General features: G+C 40.0%; 3 protein-coding genes across 3 annotated transcripts; all 3 read left to right on the top strand.

The window, feature by feature from the left end:
• Positions 1–1573: 1573 nt before the first annotated feature.
• LOC308460809 (olfactory receptor 5V1-like) lies at positions 1574–2533 on the top strand (the record flags this gene model as incomplete). Its single annotated transcript, XM_080977344.1, has 1 exon — positions 1574–2533. The coding sequence occupies one exon, from the start codon at positions 1574–1576 to the stop codon at positions 2531–2533; it is 960 nt and encodes a 319-aa protein (XP_080833470.1).
• A 4791-nt stretch (positions 2534–7324) lies between these two features.
• On the top strand, positions 7325–8251 carry LOC308460808 (olfactory receptor 5V1-like; the record flags this gene model as incomplete). Its single annotated transcript, XM_080977343.1, has 1 exon — positions 7325–8251. One exon carries the CDS (start codon positions 7325–7327, stop codon positions 8249–8251), a length of 927 nt encoding a protein of 308 aa, XP_080833469.1.
• An 11622-nt stretch (positions 8252–19873) lies between these two features.
• On the top strand, positions 19874–20512 carry LOC308460807 (olfactory receptor 10A2-like; the record flags this gene model as incomplete). The annotated part of the gene is made up of 1 exon (XM_080977342.1): positions 19874–20512. The coding sequence occupies one exon, from the start codon at positions 19874–19876 to the stop codon at positions 20510–20512; it is 639 nt and encodes a 212-aa protein (XP_080833468.1).
• Positions 20513–23730: the final 3218 nt, after the last annotated feature.

Genomic DNA, 23730 nt, shown 5'->3' with positions numbered 1-23730 from the left:
TCAATGAGTTTAGTAATGCTCACTCAGAGACAACTTTCTACAGGTATGCAGCCATAGTGTGGCACTGACACAAAGCATTTTAAAGGATAATGAGGAACAATTATTTAATAAAATGTCACACATTAGTGGTAATCCATGGAATTTCACATTCTGAACTTTTGTCCACATCTGTTGTTGTTGTTATTGTTGTTTACGTTGCATGTGTGTATCATCTTCTTTGTGTTTGGATTTCCACATATGGGAAAGCAAATATTTGCACAATAGATTAGAATTAGTTTTTGTGTGCTGCAAATGAATTTGTCCATGTATTCTATATGTCCTTACATGATTGTTTAATTATAAGATAGCCAGAGGTTTGAAGCAGGTAACAGTAGATTGAATAGAAATATGAAAAATCAGATTAGAAATCCCCTAAGAAGAGTTAACATATACCGGTAATACTTGACAATCCAACTAACCGTGCACTTGTTGAATTTCATCCTTTAAAAGCTATTGTGTATAAGAGAGTGCTTCTAAATGACATAGTGAATTTAATTGATAGTGAATGTAATTTAATTGATAGTGAATTTAATTTAATTGATTAGTGAATTGGCTACCAGATTACGCCTATAGTTTTGTTTAGGGTTTTCAAAAGAGGACATGTTAAATGTAGGTGTATTTAAACATCAATATACATATGTCAGGGAGCCCAAGCCTAATTAGGATTTCCCATCTGTGAACACTCAAGTGTCTAAATATTTGGGTATGTTGTCAATGTTTGAACAATTGACACAGAAAGCAACTGGTTAGCTCAATTGGTTAGAGTCTGGTGCTGCATTGCAGAAGAGGGGGTTGGACTAGATCAGCCTCCCAGTTCCCAGATGTTGTTGAACTACAACTCCCATCACCCCTAGCTAGCAAGGCCAGAGTTCAGGGATGATGGGAGCTGTAGTCCAACAACATCTGGGGACCCACAGGTTGAGAACCACTAAACTAGATGATCCCCAGTGGCTCCTTCCAATTCTGTAATGTGGCTTTCCACACCACACCCCATCAAAAGAAAATGTGAATAAAGAAATGTATATTAGGGGGAAATGTGTATAGAAATGCATATATTAATGAAAACAGCATATGCGAATGTATTATATTAGGGAATGTTGCTTGCAGAAATTAGGAGGAATATGCAGGTAAACAACTTTGAATTTTCATGTGTGTTGTTGTTTTTTAATGCCAGCAGCTGCAAAATTGTGGTGAACTGAACTCAAGCCGGGGGGGGGGGGGGGGACAGAGAAAGTTAGAAAGTGGATAGGTTGACGTTTGTCTCTCTCTGTCACCTAATAGTAAAAATGTGTGGGGACATACAATGAAGCTGCAAGCTACAAGGTGTAGAACAGACAAATGCTAGTACTCCTTCAAAGGCAAACCACGGAATCCATTGTCACAAGAGACAGTGATTGTCAGCTACTTAAATGCAGAATCATATCATTATGTAGTTGTGAGGGACCCTTGAATGATTTTAAAAGGGTTTTAGACAAAGACTATCAGTTTCTCCTAGCCTCAACAGCTATGTTCTCCTTCCACTGTTTAAAGCAGTATGCCTCTGAATGCCAGTCTCTTGGAATCAGATATTCAGGCAAAAAACCAATCAGAGCTTTCAGAATTCATCATCCTTGGCTTTAAAAATCTGCAGGAGGTACACTTCTTGCTGTTCAGTGGATTCTTGATCATCTATTTATTCACTGTGCTGTGGAATACCTTCATCATCACCATGGCCATAGTGGACCAGAGGCTCAGAACTCCCATGTATTTCTTCCTTGGAAACCTCTCCTGTCTTGACATCTGCTACATCACTACCACCATCCCCCAAATGTTGCATCTCCTTCTGACAGAAAGTAGCACCATCTCCTACACAGGCTGTGTGCTCCAGCTGTTTTTCTTCTTTTCCTTTGTCGGCATTGAATGCCTTCTTTTAGCAGTAATGGCTTTTGACCGCTATGTAGCCATCTGCAACCCACTGCGCTATTCATTGATTATCAAAAGGAATGTTTGCCTTCAGCTGGCTACTGCCTCCTGGGTGGGTGGTTTTCTCAACTCTGCCGTACACACCTATTTTGCCTTTCAGTTACCCTTCTGTGGAGACAACCGCCTAGATGCTTTCTATTGTGACATTCCACCATTGCTGAAATTGTCATGTGGGGACATTTCCCTCAACCAAAAGCTCTTGTTAACCATTGGGTTGTTCATAGCCTGGACACCAATGTTCTGTATCCTTCTCTCATATGTGTACATAATTTCAAATGTTTTGAAAATACGATCAACAGAAGGGAGGCAAAAGGCTATCTCTACCTGCTCTTCTCATCTTACAGTGGTTCTTCTGTTCTATGGTAGTTGCATCTTCACCTATTTGAGGCCTGTTCCCCCAGAGTCATCGGTGAATACAAAGCTGATCCCACTGATGTATAGCATATTGACGCCCTTGTTGAATCCCATTATATATACATTACGCAACAAAGATGTGAAGAAAGCTTGGCTAAACATAATGGGGAAGATGTGAATATTGTACACAACATAATGTTACAAGCTGTACCTTAACAGAATCAGAAATGAGATTTAATTCATATGATACTAATATACTCATTTATATTATTTTTCAGCCACAAGCTTTTCAATGTACTTTACTTTTTTATCATAGCACATTTCTTAAGACAAATATCAAATCAATAGTTGCCAAGTTTACCTGTGTTCTCCTCCATTCCAATGATTTTGTTGTTTCTCTGCATGTATGTATGTATGTATATGTATATTAGAAAGACACTTGTGTGGGCCCATTCTCCTGAAACGGTGTGGAAGACAATGATATTATTGTGATGTCTTCATTATATGTTTATTTATACTATGTTTACATTTCCCCATCCTTCAGTATTTATGCATTCCTTTCAAGCATATTGAAATAATCTGGTTCCACTATGAGTCAATTGTAACCCACTTCAGTCTGTCCCTGACACAAAACGGGATTTGCCCCGCCTCTGCTATTTCTCCCCTGACCCTTCCAGTCAGCCTTCTTTCCTCCAAGACAAAAGACCCTATTTTGGTGCAGAGAAAAATGCATGAGGCCCTGGTGGGCTCAGTTATTTCTCTAAGTGAATTTCAAAGGGAACTCAAACGTTAAAGGAGAACAAGTTAGGGACAAGCATGCCCTCTGAAATAGAATGTAAACATGGAACATGTGCAGAGGAGTGCAACCAAGATGACCAAGGGTCTGGAAACCAAGACTTATGAGGAACCAGAGGTGTTGTGGGGGGTGCCAGTGGGGCCATGGCCCTGGGTTAAGATTTTTGAGGGGACATAAAGCAGTTGCCCCTGGCAGGTGCCCCTAGCACGGCCCAGCCCAGCACTCCTCTCCCGGCATCAGATGAACCAATGCTCATGGAGAGGAGCACCGGGCAGGGCTGTTCTCCCGTCTTTCAGTAACAGGAAGGATTTGAAGAGGCAAGCATGGTGACAACTTCTGTGTAGGAGAAGTCACAGGGTGCTTGAATTTGCGCTGTTAGATACGTTTACTTAGGTTTGCTTTTGGGCATGGCCAGCTCAGAGCGCAAGTCTGGAGGGGGTGCCAGCTGCCTACCCACCAGAAATGTGTGTGTGTGTGTGTGTGTGTGTGTGTGTGTGTGTGTTTAGTGCACCTCAGGAGCTACTATGTTTTGTCAATAAAGAAATAAACTATTAGCTGTTGGTCATTCTTAGGCTGTGTGTGCCTGAGGCACCAGACATGAAATTACCTATCCTGCTGTTTTAAGGATGAAGATGATGTTATGTAAAAAAAATTTTAAAAATATCCAGTAGCACCTTAGAGACCAACTAAGTTTGTTCTTGTTATAAGCTTTCATGTGCATGCACACATCTTCAGACACACTGATTCAGAAGTCACCAGACCCTTATATATAGTCAATCACCCATCTCCTTCTACCCTCCTGAGAAAAGCCCCACCCCACCCTCCCACTATATATAAGGGTCTGGTGACTTTTGTTTCAGTGTATCTGAAGAAGTGTTGGTTGGTTGATTTAAATTAAGAGTGCTATATAAATGTACTAAATACATAAATAAATACAATCCTGGCTATCAAGTATTTTGCATTCATTAGTCAAGTCAATGTACTCAAATGATAAACATACTACTACCTATAGCAATTCTTTCAGATAGAACACTACAAAAAAAGAAAAGAAAACCTTAGCCAATACTAAGCAAGTGGTACACTCCTTCTGAAGGAGCAGGTACATAGCTTGGGCGTGGAGTGTCTTCTATGAGCTTGGGCTGGTGGCCCAGCTATGTCCCTATCTGAACAGGGATAGCCTGACTTCTGTTGTCTATGCTCTGGTATCCTCTAGGTTGGATCACTCCACCACGTTATACGTATGGCCATCTTTGAAGACAATTCGGAAGTTTCAGCTGGTGCAGAATTCGGAGGCCAGGGTGCTCACCAGGGCAAGACAGTTGGGGCATATTTCACCAATCCTAGCTCCACTGCACTGGCTGCCTGCCAAGGCTCTATCAAAGCTTCAGGGAATTATGATACCTCCCCCGATGGCAGTCAAAAGGCAAATAACCAAAAGAGTATTTAGCATATAATTTATTCATTATTCATAGAGAGAGACAAACAATGCTGTCTTTACAACAATGGTGTTGCTCCAACTGAGCTGCTCCTCCCTCTCTTCCTAGCAACAGCATTTCCCCTTAAGGTGGCCGTCAGGGGCTAATTGTCTCTGAGCCCTTCATTCTTCTACTTTCAATGCACATTGAGTTCTGGGAGAAGGGGGGTCAGAAATGCTCTCCAGTGATAATGTGTCAGCTGGCTGCTCTGGTTGTGTCACCCCCTTCTCTTCTCCCAACACCCCCCAACTCTTCTGTTCACCTGTCTCTGAGCTGTGACCTTCCTCAAATCACTGCTGTAATTCAATACTGCCTTCCTCTTCTCTGGAAGGTTCAGGGGAGAGCACGTCTCCATCATTCCTCCTCAGTCGAGTCCCTGACACTGCCAATTAGCTTCCGGGTCCAATTTAATGTGCTGCTTTTGACTTACAAAATCTTTAATGGCTCAGGACCGCAATACTTCGAGGACCGCCTCTCCCCATATAAACCATCCCAGACTCTGTGTTTATCATCTGAGGCCCTTCTTCACGTGCCTCCTCCACGTGAAGCCTGGAGGGCGGCAACACAAGAACAGGCCTTTTCTGTAGTGACTCCCTGTTTGTGAAATGCTCGCCCCAGGGATGTTCACCTAGCACCTTCATAATACATTATACATTTTTAGGTGCCAGCCAAAACTGTTCCTCTTCAACCAGGTCTTTGGCTGATAAATGTTCTCCAGGGATAATGTTGATGAATAAAGGATGACTGTCACAAAACCCTGAGAGAAAGGTGAGACGATCATAAATAGCCAGGTGTCCACCACCACCAAAGGCCTCTCTTCTCTCTGTTTTGGTCACTGTGGCAGCAGGAATGTCACAAAAACGTTGTCAGTTCGATAAGACTGCAAACCTAGTCCCACTTACCTGGGAATAAACCCTGTTGATTCCAACCAAATATTCTTCTGACTAGACAAAATTAGGATTGTGTTTTTATTCTAATATGAGGCTGTTTCTGGATAATTTGATAAAAACCCAGTTTTACTTCCGATTATTGATTTTATATGGTTGTTTTATTTTACTTTTTCTCATCTATCCCCAGTCACAGCCAAAGCCGGATGAGATCATGCATGTTAATCATCACGTATGTTTATTAAAAGATTATTCTGTGCTATTTCAAGGCATGCCAATTAATTTTCACAATTGATCAGAATAGTTGCTGCTTTTTCTTTGGAAATAGGGTAGATTTCTCTTGGGTAGGAAATCCTCAAAAGCCTCCTTCATATTTGTGCCTATATAAGCAACAGTTGCTTCACTCAAATTAATAAAACCTTCTAGGTTGAAATCCTTCTAGGTTGAAAAACCACACAGGCAACAAAAGCAGACTTTTCTGTACAACCCGATGAAATGGTTTCATTGGACCATATGTAGCTTATTCATAGTGATAATATATCAGTCATTTTATTTTTATTTTTATAGAACATTAGATAGAAAATGGCACCATCAAGAATGGCAGAATCTTCAAGTAGGTGATACTGAGGGAGAAGAGATGAATCAGCAGCCACAGTGATGTTATTATTTTGGATTTAGTCTTCAGGAAGTTACTTGGGAACTGGAAGAGAACTTCAGCTGTGAAGAGCTTCAACCACCCTCACTACTGTGATATTTGCCTTCATCAAATTCTATTTCGTTCCTTGAAATTCCTCAGATGTTTCTTCAGATTTGCTTCAAAACATTGTGTTGTATGAACTATGGTGACAACACAATTCAAGATCTTATCAAGGGTCCTATCAGTGAAGGTGAAGGGTTCTTCAGCTTGACTTCTAACTGGATGCCCAAGAAAGTTGAAAGGCAGGTGACATCTGCCGCAAATCTGTACTAACAACCTCCTGTATTGTTTCTTGTGGTTCCTGCACTGAGATATGAGGAACAATCCAGACAACGTTCTGCTATTTTGCTGAAACATAATTTGCTTCCTTTCACTGTCTCGCAGAGCAGAAACTTCACAACCCATTTCAAAAATTAGTGTCAGCGCAAGAGATTTGGAACCAGAGAGCATAGATGTGCCAACAATGGTCTGTGTATGCAGTTTTCTAAGATGAATGATCTAATGGAGAATGTTTCATGGCTATTACAACTGGAGATCATACTGAAAATTATATTGGATCAGGGTTCCCAAGGTAAGATAGATTTCTATACTTAAAGTTATGCTTTAAGAAAAAGTCCTTTCAAACTTCTGCTCATTATGTTCAAAGGATAAAGCGTAGGGAATGCACGAGTTCCATATTTGCAACAGCCAGTTATTTCTCAATAGTCTGTCTTACTCCTCTAACCATAAAAATGTTTACCACACACGTCATATTGATAGCCTTCTTGCTAGTATTTGGTGATAAGGACCCATATGGATTTGACAATATCAGTTGGATTCACGGCACTCTTCATCGATCACCTTCCATATTAGTACTTTAGGGATAAGAGCTGATTATGGTATGCTAGGATTTCTTCTGGCAGAGATAAATCCACAGTGCTTTTGCAGGAAATGTCACAGAGTTATCCTCAGACAGAAGGATTATCTTTTCTCAAAGAAAGGTCCATCAGAATCATACCTCTGTCATCTTCTGCACTTTATATTGAATATAATGCCAATGTCACACTATTTATTAACATGATCACAATTCATTTCCCTCTTCTCTACAGAAAATCAATTGTTTATTTGCCAAGGTATGGAGGCACAAAATGAAACTGGCCTGTCTGAGTTCATCATCCTAGGTTTTAAACTTCTGCAGGAGGAACGTATTTTTCCCTTCAGTGCATTATTAATCATCTATCTTTTCACTGTGCTGTGGAATACCTTCATTGTAGTAATGACATTGGTGGATCAGAGGCTCAGAACTCCCATGTATTTCTTCCTTGGGAATCTCTCCTTTCTTGACATTTGCTACACTACCACCACGATACCCCAGATGTTGGCTCACCTTCTCTCTGAGAGAAGCAACATTTCCTACATGGGTTGTGTGCTCCAGGTGTATTTTTTCTTCTCCTTTGTTGGCACTGAGTGCCTCCTTCTAGCAGTGATGGCATTTGACCGCTATGTTGCCATATGCAACCCTTTGCGCTACACACTGATTATAGGCAAAACAATTTGTCTCCAACTAGCCATGGCCTGCTGGACTGGGGGTTTCCTCAACTCAGCTGTGCATACAACCTTTGCTTTCCAACTACCGTTTTGTGGGAAGAACTGCCTTGATGCTTTCTACTGTGATATTCCCCCACTACTGAAGCTATCATGTGGTGATACTTCCCTTAACCAAATCCTCTTGCTATCTATTGGCCTTTTCATAGCTTGGACTCCATTACTTTGTATCCTTTTGTCATATACCTACATCATTTCAACTGTCTTAAAAATAAGGTCTTCTGAAGGGAGACAAAAAGCTTTCTCCACCTGTTCCTCTCACCTCACTGTAGTCCTTTTGTACTATGGCAGCTCCATCTTCACTTACCTGTCTTCAAACAGCAGCCACTCCTCAAATTATGCCAGGCTTATTCCAGTGATATACAGTGTCTTGACACCACTCTTAAATCCTATCATATACACTTTACGCAACAAGGATGTAAAGAGTGCCTGGAGAAGCATGATTAGACATACATAAATATGAGGAGAATAGATAGATAGATAGATAGATAGATAGATGATAGATAGATGATAGATAGATAGATAGATGATAGATATATGATAGTTGATAGATGGATAGATATAGATAGGTGATAGATAGATCTAACACACATTCCCAGATTATAGACCTACACTCCTTTTTTAAATGTATGCTTGCTTTTAGAATATCATAGTCACACATTGAGTCTGTTGTGGATTAAAGTAATCACAACTTCTGAAAAGTACCAGCTGGTTTCTGACTTGTTTCTTATGTCTTATGCACCATTCCTTGTTGACAAAATTGACTGAAATGTTTTGAAATGACAGTTACATTCAATTGTGTATTCTATGTTACTGTGCAAAAACCTGACATGAAATGTTTGCTATGAATATAAACTCCACATATTTCTTGTACAGTCCTCCTATTCAGTGTGTGTGTGTGTGTGTGTGTGTGTGTGCGCGCGCGCGCATGTATTTGTGTGTTGTATGTATTCAAAACAGATTATGCACCATTATGGATGAGGCTCTATATGTCTAAAGACACATAAGATTGAATTGCTAAAATAAATCTGTTGTGTGGCAGAACAGAGTTTACTCAAAACAAATTGTGGAAGGTGTTGGCAATGTGGCAGCTTTCAAACATTGTGTAAGATAATTCCCATTATCTCAGACAAGTGAAATTGTTGTTTGGGGCAAATGGCACCAAAAATGCAAAATAACTGAAGAGAAATATGTTGGCTACCTCTTCGGTAATAAAAAAGAGATATACCACTTTTTTTTTAATCCTACCAGTGCCTGCTTGAAGACTCTTAACCACAGGCCAGCACTGCTTCAGTGCAATCCTATAGATGTCTACTGATCACTGCTAGATCAGACTAAGAAATCAAGCATCCTGTTTCCCTCATTGGGCCACAAGATGAGTGGAAAGCTCAAACACAGCCAATAGCTGTGTTTTACACAGTCTCTGAAACTGGAGGATCCACAGAGTCAACATGACTAGGCACCACTGATGATTGGTAGCTGCTGCTGGACTTACTTTCAATGAATGTGTCTTGTTAGGAGCCATCTAAGGACAAACTAGACATGGGATTAAATGTATGTTTGCATTTAGCATGCAAGGTTTTTAGATGTGCAAATACCGTCAGCTATGGGAAGGAACTGGAAATTATCAGGACTGAAATAGATGGTGAGGTGGAATTGAACCCTTTTCTCCCTGCTGCACTCCTTTTCTAAAGCTGGCATTTAGTTTAGAGGGAAATCTCTGACTGATGAACACCCTGTATACAAGGTTATCATGGTGTATTTCACTATATTTACAACAAAATAAAACATAAATATTACATCCCCTCAGTGGATTAGATTTCCTATGTAAACTGTCAGTGCTGTCTGCTACAGTTCCTGAGTCACAGCAACAGAATCAATAGTTACACTAAGTATTTGGAAAGCAAAGGAGTCTAGACTTCCCTCCTCGATCTATGAACCACTCTCCTGTTGAATCTATAGGCCATAGCATGTCTTATAGGATTTTGGTGGTTGTTCTTAAGGAAAGTGATAGGAAAATGCCCTGGGGAGTGTAGGAGATGTGATTTGTGCAAACAAATCAGAATGGATGTTCAACAGATAGCAGAAGTCACCTCCAATAGATAGCATCTCCAAAAAGCTTTGCAAAAATCACAATACTATTTAATAAACTGGTTGCATGGAAGAACTAACACTTGACCTAGAAATCATTGTCAAGATAGCCAGATCACAAAATCCTGCACAGCATGGGGCTTCTTCACCCAGCCTAGTGCTGCTCTCTTTCCCACTTTCTGGCTCTTGAGGGCAGATTCTACTTTGCATACCCTGAAAACAAACCCTTGAAATAAACTCAACTTAATTGAATCTCTGTGCTCATTGTCCTTAGGGAGTGGAAAAGTTAACAGGGTTGGAACTGAAGGGAGTTGTGTTGTTTCAAATGCTTCAGGGAAATGAGGAGTTTGTGCTAAGTCAGATATGGATTTATATTTCAATCAAATGTACCCTTGTGAATAGTATTTTGATGCCTGTGAAGATGCTAGATGGTCCAGTCATCCACCAACTTCCTATTTTCTGCTCCAGTTTTCACACACACACTCACCAAACTTTTTAAAAGCCAGAGATTCCTGGGGAATATACAGTTGTTTCTTCCAATTCTGCTCTACATTTTAAACAATCTATCTCATCTGAAACAGATTGCAGCTGGAATGTGTTTCATGTAAAAAGCAGGTAAATTATTACTAATAGGTTTATGATGTTAGAACTATTGTTGGCAAGGAAAAAGATAGGCATAAAAGAGCATTCCTGGGGCAAGTACTCTTTGGTGACAGAATCCCAGCTAGATGAAAAATCACAAAACATGCAGCAAAGGAAAGCACAGATATATAGGCTATAAAATCTGTAAAATATATCATTCTAAATTCCTTCCAAGGTTCCCCTCTTCCCCACAGTAAAAAGACTGCACCTTTCGTAAGATAAAATGATTTACTCATAAACTCTCCAAAGGAGATATTCATGTGCTTTTCCATACAGCATTCAGAAAGAATTGCACAGACAGTAAAACTTGGCTTAGTTACAGTGGTGAAAGTTCCTATATTATTGGTTTTGGAACTTAATAGTGGTCTGTAAGAGCTATGAGGTTTGTGTTGCAGCAACCAGCTCAGATATCGTCTTGATTAACTTGTCTGACCCAAGGTGAGCTAAGCTCAACATGACAGCTTACTCCATGATTTTAGCCTCTTTATGCATGAATTGGACTTTTCAAAAAACATAATTTTATTAATCTAGATTTTCAAGATAGCCTACAATAGAGAACCATAAAACAAATTAAAAACAAATAAAAGCAGATTAAAACTAGACTTAAGAATTTCAGTTATATGAGGCTCATTATAATGCATAAACATCAGTTTCCCTACTATACCTATGTAATGTGTGAAGGAGTAGGTTGGTTCTCACTTTGTGAGTATTGGAAAGGGGTTAGCAAGAACCACATTTTCTGTGCCTATCTTATGCAGGACAGAATATAAGATACTTAGAAAAGGATGCTGTGATTACTAAGGTCTAGGATAGATTTCTAAAAAGCAAGTTATGCCAATTTTCCTCTAAACATCTGGACATTAAGAAAGTAATATTGCCAACAGAAATGAAGAAATTATCCACAACATGGGGAGGGGGGAGAGAGAGATGTGAAAACTCATGAATCAATGTCAGTAAAAAGAATACTTACTCATTTTAAAGCTATGACTCTTACTGTTAAGATGAATAGAATTTTAAAGGCAAATCTGTTGATTATGTAGTTAGAAAAGGTTAAGTTCAGTTGTTTGATATTAAGCACATATGGGTGTTTGCATATTAATAAACTGTATGTTCTAAATTACTACATTAAACAATATATGTTAAAGACAATAGATATTACCAGAAGTGTAACACAATGTGTGAAATACAGAATACAAAATGTGTGTTATGTTTTTAAAAAGCAGTTTTGACAAGGAGAAATAACAGAGATGGGTAGAACACACAAGCTGACTCCAAACAGAGCAGAAAAAGGGCAAACTTGTATGGGCAGTGAACAATACCATGTCATATTGAAGCTAGGTGGCATCAACATGTTCAAGTGATTGTTTGTGATATGGCATTTCAAGCAGTACACCAGTTATACATACACTTATCATTACAGGTGGAGTCTTTTGGGTGATATGTGGATTCAGAATGCAACTTCTGTGAAGGAATTCATTCTTCTTGGCTTCACCAGTCACCCAACATTGCAACGTATCCTATTGACACTGTGCCTAGTCATATATCTCATCACTTTATGTGGCAACAGTCTCATCATCTTCTTGATCTGGGTTGACTCCCGCCTCCATACAGGAATGTACTTTTTCATTGCTAACCTTTCTTTCTTAGATATATTTGGCACACAAGTCACTTACCCCCAGATGCTATTCCATATGGCTTCCAGAACCAATAATATCTCTTTCAACAGATGCATGGCTCAGCTCCTCCTGACTCTGTTCTGTGGAATGGCTGAGTGCTTCATCTTGGCTGTCATGGCATATGATCGCTATGTGGCCATATGTCAACCACTGCGGTACCCAACCATCATGAGGATGCAAGTGTGTATCCCGATGGCAGGAGCCTGTTGGCTAGTAGGCTTCTTCAATGCTGCAGCACTGACAGTTATCACCCTAAGTTTCCCCTTCTGTGGACTCAACGAAATCAACCATTTCTTTTGTGAGGAGCCTGCTGTGTTGCAGCTGTTTGCATGGACACCTACATAGTAAAAGTCCTCATATTTACCCTGAGTGTCCTTGTGCTCATGTTACCTTTCACTTTTATAGTGATCTCCTACATCCACATTGCCAGGGTGGTATTCAGCATAAAGTCAGCAAGGGGACGGCAACGAGCTTTCTCCACTTGTGCTACCCATCTCACTGTTGTCACAATGTTCTACACCACCATCGGCTTCACTTACTTGCAGCCCCGGTCTGAACGAGCTGCAGACCAGGAGAAGACAGCTTCTGTTTTCTATGCTTTTTTCTCCCCAATGCTGAACTCTGTCATTTACAGCCTGAGGAACAAGGATGTTAAAGGAGCCTTGCTCAAAGTGATGGGGAAAGTAAGCTGAGTCTCACCTTTAGAAAGGGGTTCCTGTCTTTAAAAATCAGGAAAGAAATGGTTGTATGGAAGAGGTGGATGAATTTGGGTATATTAATGTTAGACCAGCTGATAAACGAAGAGGGTGAATTTTATACATATTCCATTTTAAGAGACAAAGACAGATTACCTACAAATGCTCAATGGTGGTATCTCCAGATAAAACACTTGCTAATCACCATGTAAGGACCAGCAGTTTTTACAGCCTCAGAGACCCCATTGATATTGAAGCAACTGATTCATTCTTAAACAACAACAACAACAACAACAACAAAACAGCCAGTAACGTATATAAATCTTTGTTATTAGCAAACTATTTGATATACAGGTATTGCAGTAGGAATTGAATAAAGAATTAGAGATCTGGAAAGCACAGTTTGGCAGTATCTACCTCTTACATATCCAAGGAAGTTAGTCTGTTCCACATACTTTATATGCACAGCAGAAGAAACCAGTATAGCCAAGGCAAAAACAGCTGCAATGGGCTTCTCAAGGTGTTGATTTAAACCCAAACATCACTATCAGAAAACCTCTTTGTTCAGCATTCATCCTGATTTGTTTGTGGAGAGATTGGATTATGTCTGTTATCTACTGATAGTTCATTCTGATTACTTTACAAGGCAGATAGATGGTGTTGCATCGGGCAAATGTTATCTTACACTTCCCAGGGCATTTTCCCATCACTTTTCTTATTTGAAAAAGCCCAACTCTGGGGGACAAATGGAACCTTTCACTCTCTCACTTTTGTCTTTGCACCTGACCTTGAGCCCAAACCATGAAATGATCCACAAGAAATTTTGTTGTGAAGAGAGTGACATCACAAAAGACAAAGAACATCATTTGCTTAATGGGGTTGCTACAGATATATCAATTGTATATTTATTTATATATTTTATATGATACAAATGTTTACTTACTTACTTACAATGAATGTAGCCCATGCCCATCTTTGCTTCTCACACTTTTATCTGATTCACACATAGAGTGAGATGTTTAGAGAGGCTACCCTGCTGTCCTAAGGGGATACATCTTGTATCAGCTGTTTCAATGATATCCAGAATGATGTATTTTTTAAAAAATCATTTGATCAGCACATGACATTTAAACAAATCCTCCTCCAGCATAAGGAAAAGTGTGTATTTAAAATTTGTTGGGGAGAAGCATTATCCCTATTGCATCTCTAACAGTTGGATACCTTAGATAGCCCCTTTTAAAACAAACGTAATTAAGTCTAGTATATTCTAAGTATTTTTTGTGGTTGTATGAGCCTCAGTTTAAGGTGCAGAGACACCCCTGTTAGAGCAGTTAAAACAGTTTCCCATTGTGTAGTCAAAATTGAGATCTCTAATTCTTTCTTCCAACCCTCCCTCAGTACCTGCATATCAAATTGGTTTTCTTATAACAAAGATTTATATATGTTGTTGGATGTTTTGGGGTTTTTTTGGCGGGAGGTTGCATGTAAGAATTAGTCAACTGCTTCAATATCTCTGGGGTCTCTGAGGCTGTAAAAGCTGCTGGTTCGTAGACGGTGGTTAGCAAGTGTTTTATCTGGAGATAACTGCCATTGAGCATTTGTAGGTAATCTGTATTTGTCTCTTAAATTGGAATATGTATAAAATTCATTCTCTCCATTTATCAGCTGGTCTAACGTTAATATACCCAAATTCATCCACCTCTTCCAAATGACCATTTCTTTCCTGATTTTTAAAGATGGGTTTCCTCACAAAGTCCTTTTGTCGTGTGGAAAAATGTTAAATTTATATTTTTGGGACATATGGTGCCATATTGTTCGAACTGATGTTATTGTTTCAATAACATCTTGAGTATGCTACATAGGAATATTCCAAAGCAGCCCAATTTAGACAGTTGTGGGTCAGTTATGGGTCTCCAGAATTGTGTACCTGATGCTAAATATGCTTTGTGATACAATTCTAAGTCTGGGATCCGAAATCCTTCTCCTTTAAATTAAACATATGTTTTTTTCATTGTCCTATATTGAAATATTTTTGGCAGAAGGTAACTGAAACTATCAACAGAACTGTATGGAACAACTTATATTTACAGAGCAAAATATCCCCTTGAATTATATACACAGCACATGAAACCTTACAAAAGGACAATACGAGTGGACTCCCCGTGCTCTTACCACAGCAAAAAGACTGATCCTGATGAATTGGGGCAGGGGGGCGGGGATGCGGCTCTCTTCTACAATTGGATTGAAGGCTTATAAACTTGCCGCATATGAACAACTTGCATACAAACACAGATTTGCCATGGACAAATTCAATATTTGGAACCATTCTTATAAATACTGTAATAGGTTAAGATCTGGTGAAGTACAATAAAGCGTGTTCTCCTTCATGGAGAGCACGTGTTACAGTGGGGTCTAACTGGCCACCCCTCTGTTGCTGGGTGGGATAATTTAGATGACCATTGGCAGTGACTGGGCTGTTTGGGTTACTGGGGAAATTTTGATGTTGCCAATTTGTGGGATGGACCAAAGGTTTTATACACAGGGCACGCAGCATTGAGCTTTCTCTTTCGCTGCGTGCACCGGATCACCCGCCCACCCTCCCTAATTTAGGTCTATTGTGTTTGACCTTGCTATGCCTGTCATGGGGTCGTCTGCTGTTGGGGGAGGGGCCTGGTAGGAATTTTGTCCATTTGGCTGATTGGCTGGTGCCATTTGGTGTTTGCCTACTGCATAGAAAATCGTCACAACTTGTAAGGTTGCAGTTAGGCATTGGTTAAAAATTGGTTGATGGAGGGGTAGGGATTGGCTGTGCCTGCCCCTCCAATGCTGCTGCTGCAAGGGAATTCCGTTAAAGGAATCCAGGGGCTTGCCATGCTTTCATCCAAATCCCTGGTGTGGGGCTTGGGCCATGTAAGCCCCTGGGAGCATGTAGGGAGAGGTGAGGGTCTGGTGCCCGGCTCCATTTTCTTCCCAATATTGTTTTCCCTTACTGGCTTTTGCTGGAATCCGGAAGTCAGTTCTGTCCCTGGGTGGGGACTGATAGTCATAACCAATGCCTAAGCAACCACTCACATTTATGCATTTTAATAAAGTTGTGGCCAAAATTATGCCAAAAACCTTAAACAAAAATTCGGTGTGAATTGTGATTTATTTGGCGGTGGCTTGGGGACCTCGACATGCAACAACCATGTAAAGTATACAGTTTTGGGTTCCCCCCTCCCTCCTTTATTTTCCCTTCTACACAGGTTCTGTTTCTTTTCTCTCTCTTTTATTTACGTCTCACTATGTTTAATGCACATATAATTATGTACTTTTTGAACTTTCAATAAAGATGTTTTTTAAAAAATTGTTGGGGAAAATGCTGATACAATAAAACTAACAAATATCAGGTAGGGTCCACTCACATCTACTGCCCTAGAGAAATGGTGACACTTGCATGACCTCCAAACAACTGTGTCACTGCTGCTTACCTGGAAGTAGAGCAGCCAGGAGAAGGCAGCATCAAGGCCACACACACCCCTTTCCATATTGCAAAATAGCACCTCTCTTGCAACTTTGGTGTGTACTCTTTTGGACAAGGGGGTGTTACAGGAAACTGCAGGTAGTAATCAATTTATTTATGTTAATTGAAATCAAGATTCCAGCCTTTGATTTTTTTTATTTGATTTATTTTAAGAGGACTCAGTTAAAATAATAATCAAGTGCTGAACAATGAAAACCACAATCCAATGCAAGTTTACTCAGAAGTAAGACACACTGGTTTTAATAGAATCTTCTCCATAGTAAGTGTGCCCAGGACTGCAGCCTTACCCTCCTCAGCCAACCCCCTGCCCCCACAATGCAGGCCTTCCTTAACCAGCCTGCTGCTGTTCTCTTTCCCAGTTTCTGGCTCTTGGGGACAGATTCTCTTTGGCAAACTCTGAGAATAAACCCAGGAAATAGCTCAAGTTAACTGTGTCTCTGTGCCATTGTCTTTAGGGAATGAAAAAGTTAACAAGTTCAGAACTGAAGGGGTTTGTGTTGTCTCAAATGCTTCAGGGAAAGGACTAGTTTTTGCAAGTTCCAATATGGATGTATATTTTAATCAACTGTACCCCTATAAAGAGCATTTTGATGCCTTTGAAGGCATCCATAACCATCCTATTTTCAGCTTCAGTTCTCTTTCTCTCACACCCACTGACTCAGACCTCTAACTTTTAAGAAAAAGAGATCCCTAGACTATGTACAATCATTGCAATTTATACGATCATTGCCAATTATTCTGTACCATTTTGGAAAAGATTTGCCTCACCTGAAACTGATAGCAACTGGAATGGATTTCATGTAACCAGCAAGTAAATGATTAATAATAGTTTTATGAGGTTAAAGCATCAGTTTCTTTTCCATAACTATGTACATGTGTGAAGCAATAGGTGTGGTATTACTTTGTGTGTCATGGAGTATGCTTAGCAATAATCATATTTCTTGTGTGTATCTTATGCAGGGCTGAAGAGAAGACTTTTAAGTAATAATAATAATAATTTTTATTATTTATACCCCACCCATCTGACTGTGTTTTTCCAGCCACTCTGGGCAACTTACAGCATATATGAAACATAGTAAAACATCAAACATTAAAAACTTCTCAATACAGGACTGCCTTCAGAAGTCTTCTAAAAGTTACGTAGTTCTTTATCTCCCTGACATCCGAAGGAAGGGTGTTCCAGAGGAAGTAAATATATTAAATGCTGTAGGCTTTATACTTTACAGAAGCAATCCTCAACAATGTCCTTCAGATACTTTTTAACATACCATATTTTTCTGTGTACAAGACTAGGTTTTTTTCCTTAAAAATAATGTCCAAAATTAGGGGGAATCTTATACATGGATAGTGTCTCCCCCCATTTTCTTAAATCTGAGTCCCCCAAAATAGGGGGCGTCTTATATATGCGGGCATCTTATAGATGGAAAAATACAGTAATTTCCACCATCTCTGACCATGATAACTGGTGCATATAAGGAAGAGACATAGCTCAGCATGCAGAATCTCCCTAAGAGCTACCTGTTGCATACAGTGAGAAAGATGTAGTGAAACAAAATTATATAATCTGCAAATGTGCTTGCACATTATCCCTCATAATTTGATTTATATCTTGAAGTTCAATTTGTGGATTTAAAAGGTTATTGGAGGCATCTTTAGATACAATGAATATACATGTATTGCAAGGTAGTTTTAAAAACACAAAACTATTGCTTATAGCTTGTAAATCAACAAATGAGTGAGTTCTGAATCAACTCAAACGCAATAGAATATTTGCAGGCAATCTAAAAAGGTGATGCTTTGTGGAATTACTAGGTCAGTGCATGCATCAAAGTGGTACTTTTAGTCGATATAAGAGCCAAATATAATTGTGGATGCATTTTCTTGAAGCAACAGTTTTTAATAGGGCAAACCCATGCCTGGGATTCAATTCTGAATATATTCCTATTGAGTTGAATGAGGATTACTGTTAGGCGAGTGTGTGTGGAATTGTACTGTAAGAGGCAATGTAAAATACTGTATGCAATATGCATTCCTCATTTCAAATCTCTGTTGGGGTAAGAATTCAGAGGGTAGCTTTTGGCAAGCTGTTATTTTTTTAAACTTCAGCCACTTGCCAGATCTTTTCTTTGGAATGGTTTGATAGCACTTGCCTGCCTTGCATAGTCATCTGCACAAGGGATGAGATTGCTTAGAAATGTACCAATGATGTAACCATTTAACAAACATGTTTAAAATGTTAAATAATATATTTTTCCTTTAAACATTTGTAAATTTAAAAAATAAGATTGCAAACAGATGTGAATTTTTTTTCCATGAAGGGGTGAATGTGAAAATTCATGAATCAGTAAGTCAGTAAAAAATACCTATTCATTTAAGAGCAACTGCTTCTAATAATTAGCAACATAAAATTCTGATTCTATGCATTTAATGTAGAAAAAAGGAATCACATAATAATTGTACTGCCATATATATATTTTTACATTTTGTTGCCATTGCTATTGTCTCAGAAAATGCTGTGACAGTACGATACGACACTGTAACACAGTTATTATGTAAATCCTTGGTACTTGGTACTAGAGTCTTCATTAGTATACACAAATTTATCAATCCGCTAAATTTCTGCACTGAACACTATAATTTTGAATGTTACCGGATCAGAAGTAAATTGTGGAAAGCTACCACACAATATTTGAGGACTCCAGATATTTTATCTCTCTGACTTGAGGGAGGCGAGGTAAAGAAAACGGTAGATGTTTGAATAAAGCAAGGGTGAAGGAATAATGAAAGGGGCAAAAGGAGCTGTTTTAAACAATGACAAAGGTTTGAGTAAAGTAGCATTGGAGGGACCCAGAGAGGAAAGTGGCACAATTTTAAACAACAGCAGAGGTTTCATTAATGGTGAGATGAAGGAACACTGTGTGTGTGTTTTGTTTTTAAAAAACAGTTTTAACAATTAGAAATAGCAGAGATGATTAGAACACACAAGCTGACTCCAAATAGAGCAGAAAAAGAGAAAAATTGTATGTGCAGTGAACAATACAGCATCATATTAAAGCTAGGTGGCATCAACATGTTCGAGTGATTGCTTAGTGATATAGCATTTCAATCAGGACACCAGTTATAGATACACTTATCATTGCAGGTGGAGTATTTTGGGTGATATGTGGATTCAGAATGAGACCTCCGTGAATGAATTCATTCTTCTTTGCTTCACCAGTCATCCAACATTACAACGTATCCTATTGACGCTGTGCCTAGTCATATATCTCATCACTTTATTTGGCAACAGCCTCATCATCTTCTTGATCTGGGTTGACTCCCGCCTTCATACAGACATGTACTTTTTCATTGCTAACCTTTCTTTCTTAGACATATTCGGCACACAAATCATCTTCCCCCAGATGCTGTTCCATATGGCTTCCAGAACCAATAATATCTCTTTCAACAGATGCATGGCTCAGCTCATCCTGATGCTGTTCTGTGGGATGACTGAGTGCTTCATCCTGGCTCTCATGGCATATGATCGCTATGTGGCCATATGTCAACCACTGCGGTACCCAACCATCATGAGGATGCAAGTATGCATCCAGATGGCAGGAGCCTGTTGGCTAGGAGGCTTCTTCAATGCTGCAGCACTGACAGTTGTCACCATAAATTTTCCCTTCTGTGGACTCAACGAAATCAACCATTTCTTTTGTGAGGAGCCTGCTGTGTTGCAGCTGGCTTGCATGGACACCTATACAGTAAAAGTCCTCATCTTTGCCCTGAGTGTCATTGTGCTCATGTTGCCTTTCACTTTTATAGTGATCTCCTACATCCACATTGCCAGGGTGGTGTTCAGCATAAAGTCAGCAAGGGGATGGCAACGAGCTTTCTCCACTTGTGCTACCCACCTCACTGTTGTCACATTGTTCTACACCACCATCAGCTTCACTTACTTGCAGCCTCAGTCTGAACATGCTGTGGAGCAGGAGAAGAAAGCTTCCATTTTCTATATTCTTTTCTCCCCAATGCTGAACCCTGTCATTTACAGCCTGAGGAACAAGGATGTTAAATGTGCTTTGCTTAAAGTCATGGGGAAAGTCAACTGAATCTCACCTTTGGAAGGGCTGTGTGTGTGTACATTTGGTGTCTAATGCCACTTCATTGATACCATCATGAATCCATTGCTAATAAATGTCACAGAAGATACTTACAGGAACTGTTGGGACCAAGTAGTGCATGGTGTCGGAACAACAAATAGATCTTTAAAGGTAGCATTTTTATGTGGTACCCAAATCTGTCTTTCCTGATACTTTAACCATTATATACAGGCAGCTCTATATGATGAAGTTTTATATGTGTGATGTTTTACTGTGGCTTTGTAATTTGTTGGGGGGGCAATTCAGGACTCAGCTATACTGGTAAAGAAAAAGCGATTCATATGTGTTGTATATGTGATATAACATTGTATAAAGGTCTAAACCACTAAGCCTCTTGGGCTTGCCCATTAGAAAGGCCGCAGTTCAAATCCCTGTGACATAGTCAGCTCCCGTTGCTCTGTCCCAGCTTCTGCCAATCTAGCAGTTCGAAAGCATGTCAGTGCAAGTAGATAAATAGGTACTGCTGTGGTGGGAAGGTAAACAGCATTTCAGTTCACTCTGGTTTCTGTCACAGTGTTCCGTTGCACCAGAAGTGGTTTAGTCAGGCTGGCCACATGACTCGGAAAGCTGTCTGTGGACAAATGCCGGCTCCCTCAGCTTAAAGTGAGATCAACGCTGCAACCCCACAGTCACCTTTGACTGGACTTAACCATCCAGGGGTTCTTTATCTTTACCTATAATGTGGAGTCCCATTTTTCTCTGTTTTCCCTCTTTAAATTTACAACACTTTAAACTGAAATGCATCTTTGATGTGATCCAGCCCCAGTCAGTGGGGTGGCTGCTGCTGCTGCTGCTGATTTGAATTTCTTATTGGATGAACATATCCATAATACAATCCAGTAGTAGTAAAGCACTTGTACCGTTCCAATGGGGCTTGTGTCAGAGGCTTTCGGGAGGATTGTTCCCAAAAGCTGAAAGTGGATTTAATGGAGGTTTATACAAATTCAGGAAGCACAAATGGCTACTAGTAGCAAGGGTTTTGTTTTACCCCCACTGATGGAGGCAGTATGTCCCTGAATACCAGTTGTTGTGGGGAGAGTGCTATTGTAGTCAGGCCCACTTTTGGGCTTTCCAAAGGCATTTTGTTGGTCACTGTAAGAACAAGTTGCTGGACAAGATTAGCCATTAGTGGACTCTTCTTATGGTGTTACATTAAGTGTACATGTGTGGGGAGTTGTGTTCCAAAGTGATGCCTTGAAGTGTTTCTTAACAACAACAACAACAAAAAAAAAACAAAAAACAAAGTAAGAGTGCTGCTGGATAAGACCAAAGACCCACCTAGCCAGCGTCCTGCTCCCATAGTGGCCAGCCAGATGTCCTTGGTGGGGGGGCCTTCAAACAGAAACTGAGTACAACAGTACTCTCCCCATCTGCAACTTTGTGTTTCAATGCAATGTTTCTTAGGATCCAGTGGGGGCGGGGAAGTAAAATTAAGAATAAAAGAATAAGAATAAAAACTCCCAGAACCACATAAAACACCTTTTTATGTCTACATCCTTCCTGACTTGTTCAAGGCCACCTCACACTATTTGTGACAATCGCACATGCAACAGTGTGTTCCTGCAGTCAACTCCAAAGAAAAGAAATGTGTATCTAAGCACACACACAGGTTGGAAGCCCTGTTTGGTGGCAACGCCATGTCACATGCCATGGAATGTGTTCTTCCAACACTTAGGTCACTTCCAGACAGCCTCAGTACTTAGCAATTATGCTGATTTCTCAGCATATGGCATTTAAAACAATGCTTCTTCAACATAAGGAAAAATACATATTTAAAACACGTTGAGGAAATTACAATGCGACCACAAAACCAATCTCAAGTGTTGTGATTGTGAAGGGATATTGCATATCTCTCTTCAACCCTTTTCTGCTTACTAAGTGTAAATAAGTGGAATATTATTGTCATGATGATCATCCGTTACAAAATTTGGGTGGACCTCATAGTTGGAAAAAAGAAACATGGCAATGATTTATGTATACTCAGCAAAATTCCCAGCTATACAACATGCAATAGTGTATGGGGACTGGAATCCATCAGTCTCTGGAGTACATTAGTTTCCAACCCATGTTAAGTTTTTAGTAATATCTTTATTTTTCTATTTACTGGATGGTAGATTAGGGCAGCTGGACACCGTCAGTGCAATCCCTGCACTGTGCAAGGTGATTCCAGGAGCGATGAAAGGTACAAATATAGTTTCCTCCTTTCCCACTCTTCAAAACCCAACATACACTTTATAACAAGTGTACAATCAGTCCCAAACCACAAGTCTTTTTGTGCAAGAGTAGAAAGTTTTAGGATGGTTGGAAATACATTAATATTCCTTTTTCTCTTTCCACCTGCAATCCCTTCTCCCCCAGTGAGGCCCAAACAAACAGTTCAGGACTGAATAGAATAGGAACTGATTTAATCTATCAGAGCCTTGTTGGAGGTGGGGCCAGCTGAGCAGACCACAAATGGGCAGGCTTCCCATTGGTCCGCTTGTGATGCATAAATAGGAGGTGGAGCCAGTGGCCCAACCCTTGTAACACTTTTCATTTGAGGAAGTTAATTGTGGGCTGGCGTTGCACACACTGCCTACCCCTGACAAGAGAAAGCCAATTACCATAGAAACACTAAGGCTGATATGGGGTATTCTCCCCAGTATATGCTGGTCCAGCTTTGAAGTAAAACTTGTCCAGGCAGCCTTTTCTTTGGCCTTCTTTGGTGCACTCCAGATTGGGGAGTGCATCGAGGGTCCACCGTCATCACCTCACATGGGCTTGACGGTCAGGATATAAGCTTTTGCGACTGCAATGTGCAACTCAAAATTCGTTTGTCCAAAACCGATCAGTTAGGTAGGGACACTACTTTAACACTAGCAACCTCCTCTCGAATTGGACCCTTGCCTGTCTCTGACACACATGAATTCATGAGAGTTGCTAAATTACAATGCACCCAATCCCACTTGTAAGTCCCTTCTTCAGCTTCTGTACACTGCTTGCTTGGCAACCAAGAGACTACCCAATCTGTGTCCAGGCTAAGCAGCAGGCTGGATCAAGGATCAGGTTCAAACTTGCAAGTTTCTCACTTGAGTGGAAAGTAAGTGATAGGCTTCATATGTGATATATGTGACAGATATGTGACAGATATAACACCACACAAAGAGCACTCATATCACCACAAAACA

The sequence above is a fragment of the Podarcis pityusensis genome (assembly GCF_964106645.2).
Source record: "Podarcis pityusensis genome assembly, chromosome: 13".
Taxonomy (NCBI): Eukaryota; Metazoa; Chordata; class Lepidosauria; order Squamata; family Lacertidae; genus Podarcis; species Podarcis pityusensis.
Note: the sequence above shows the minus strand (reverse complement) of the source record. Positions and strands in the feature narration are given on the sequence as shown.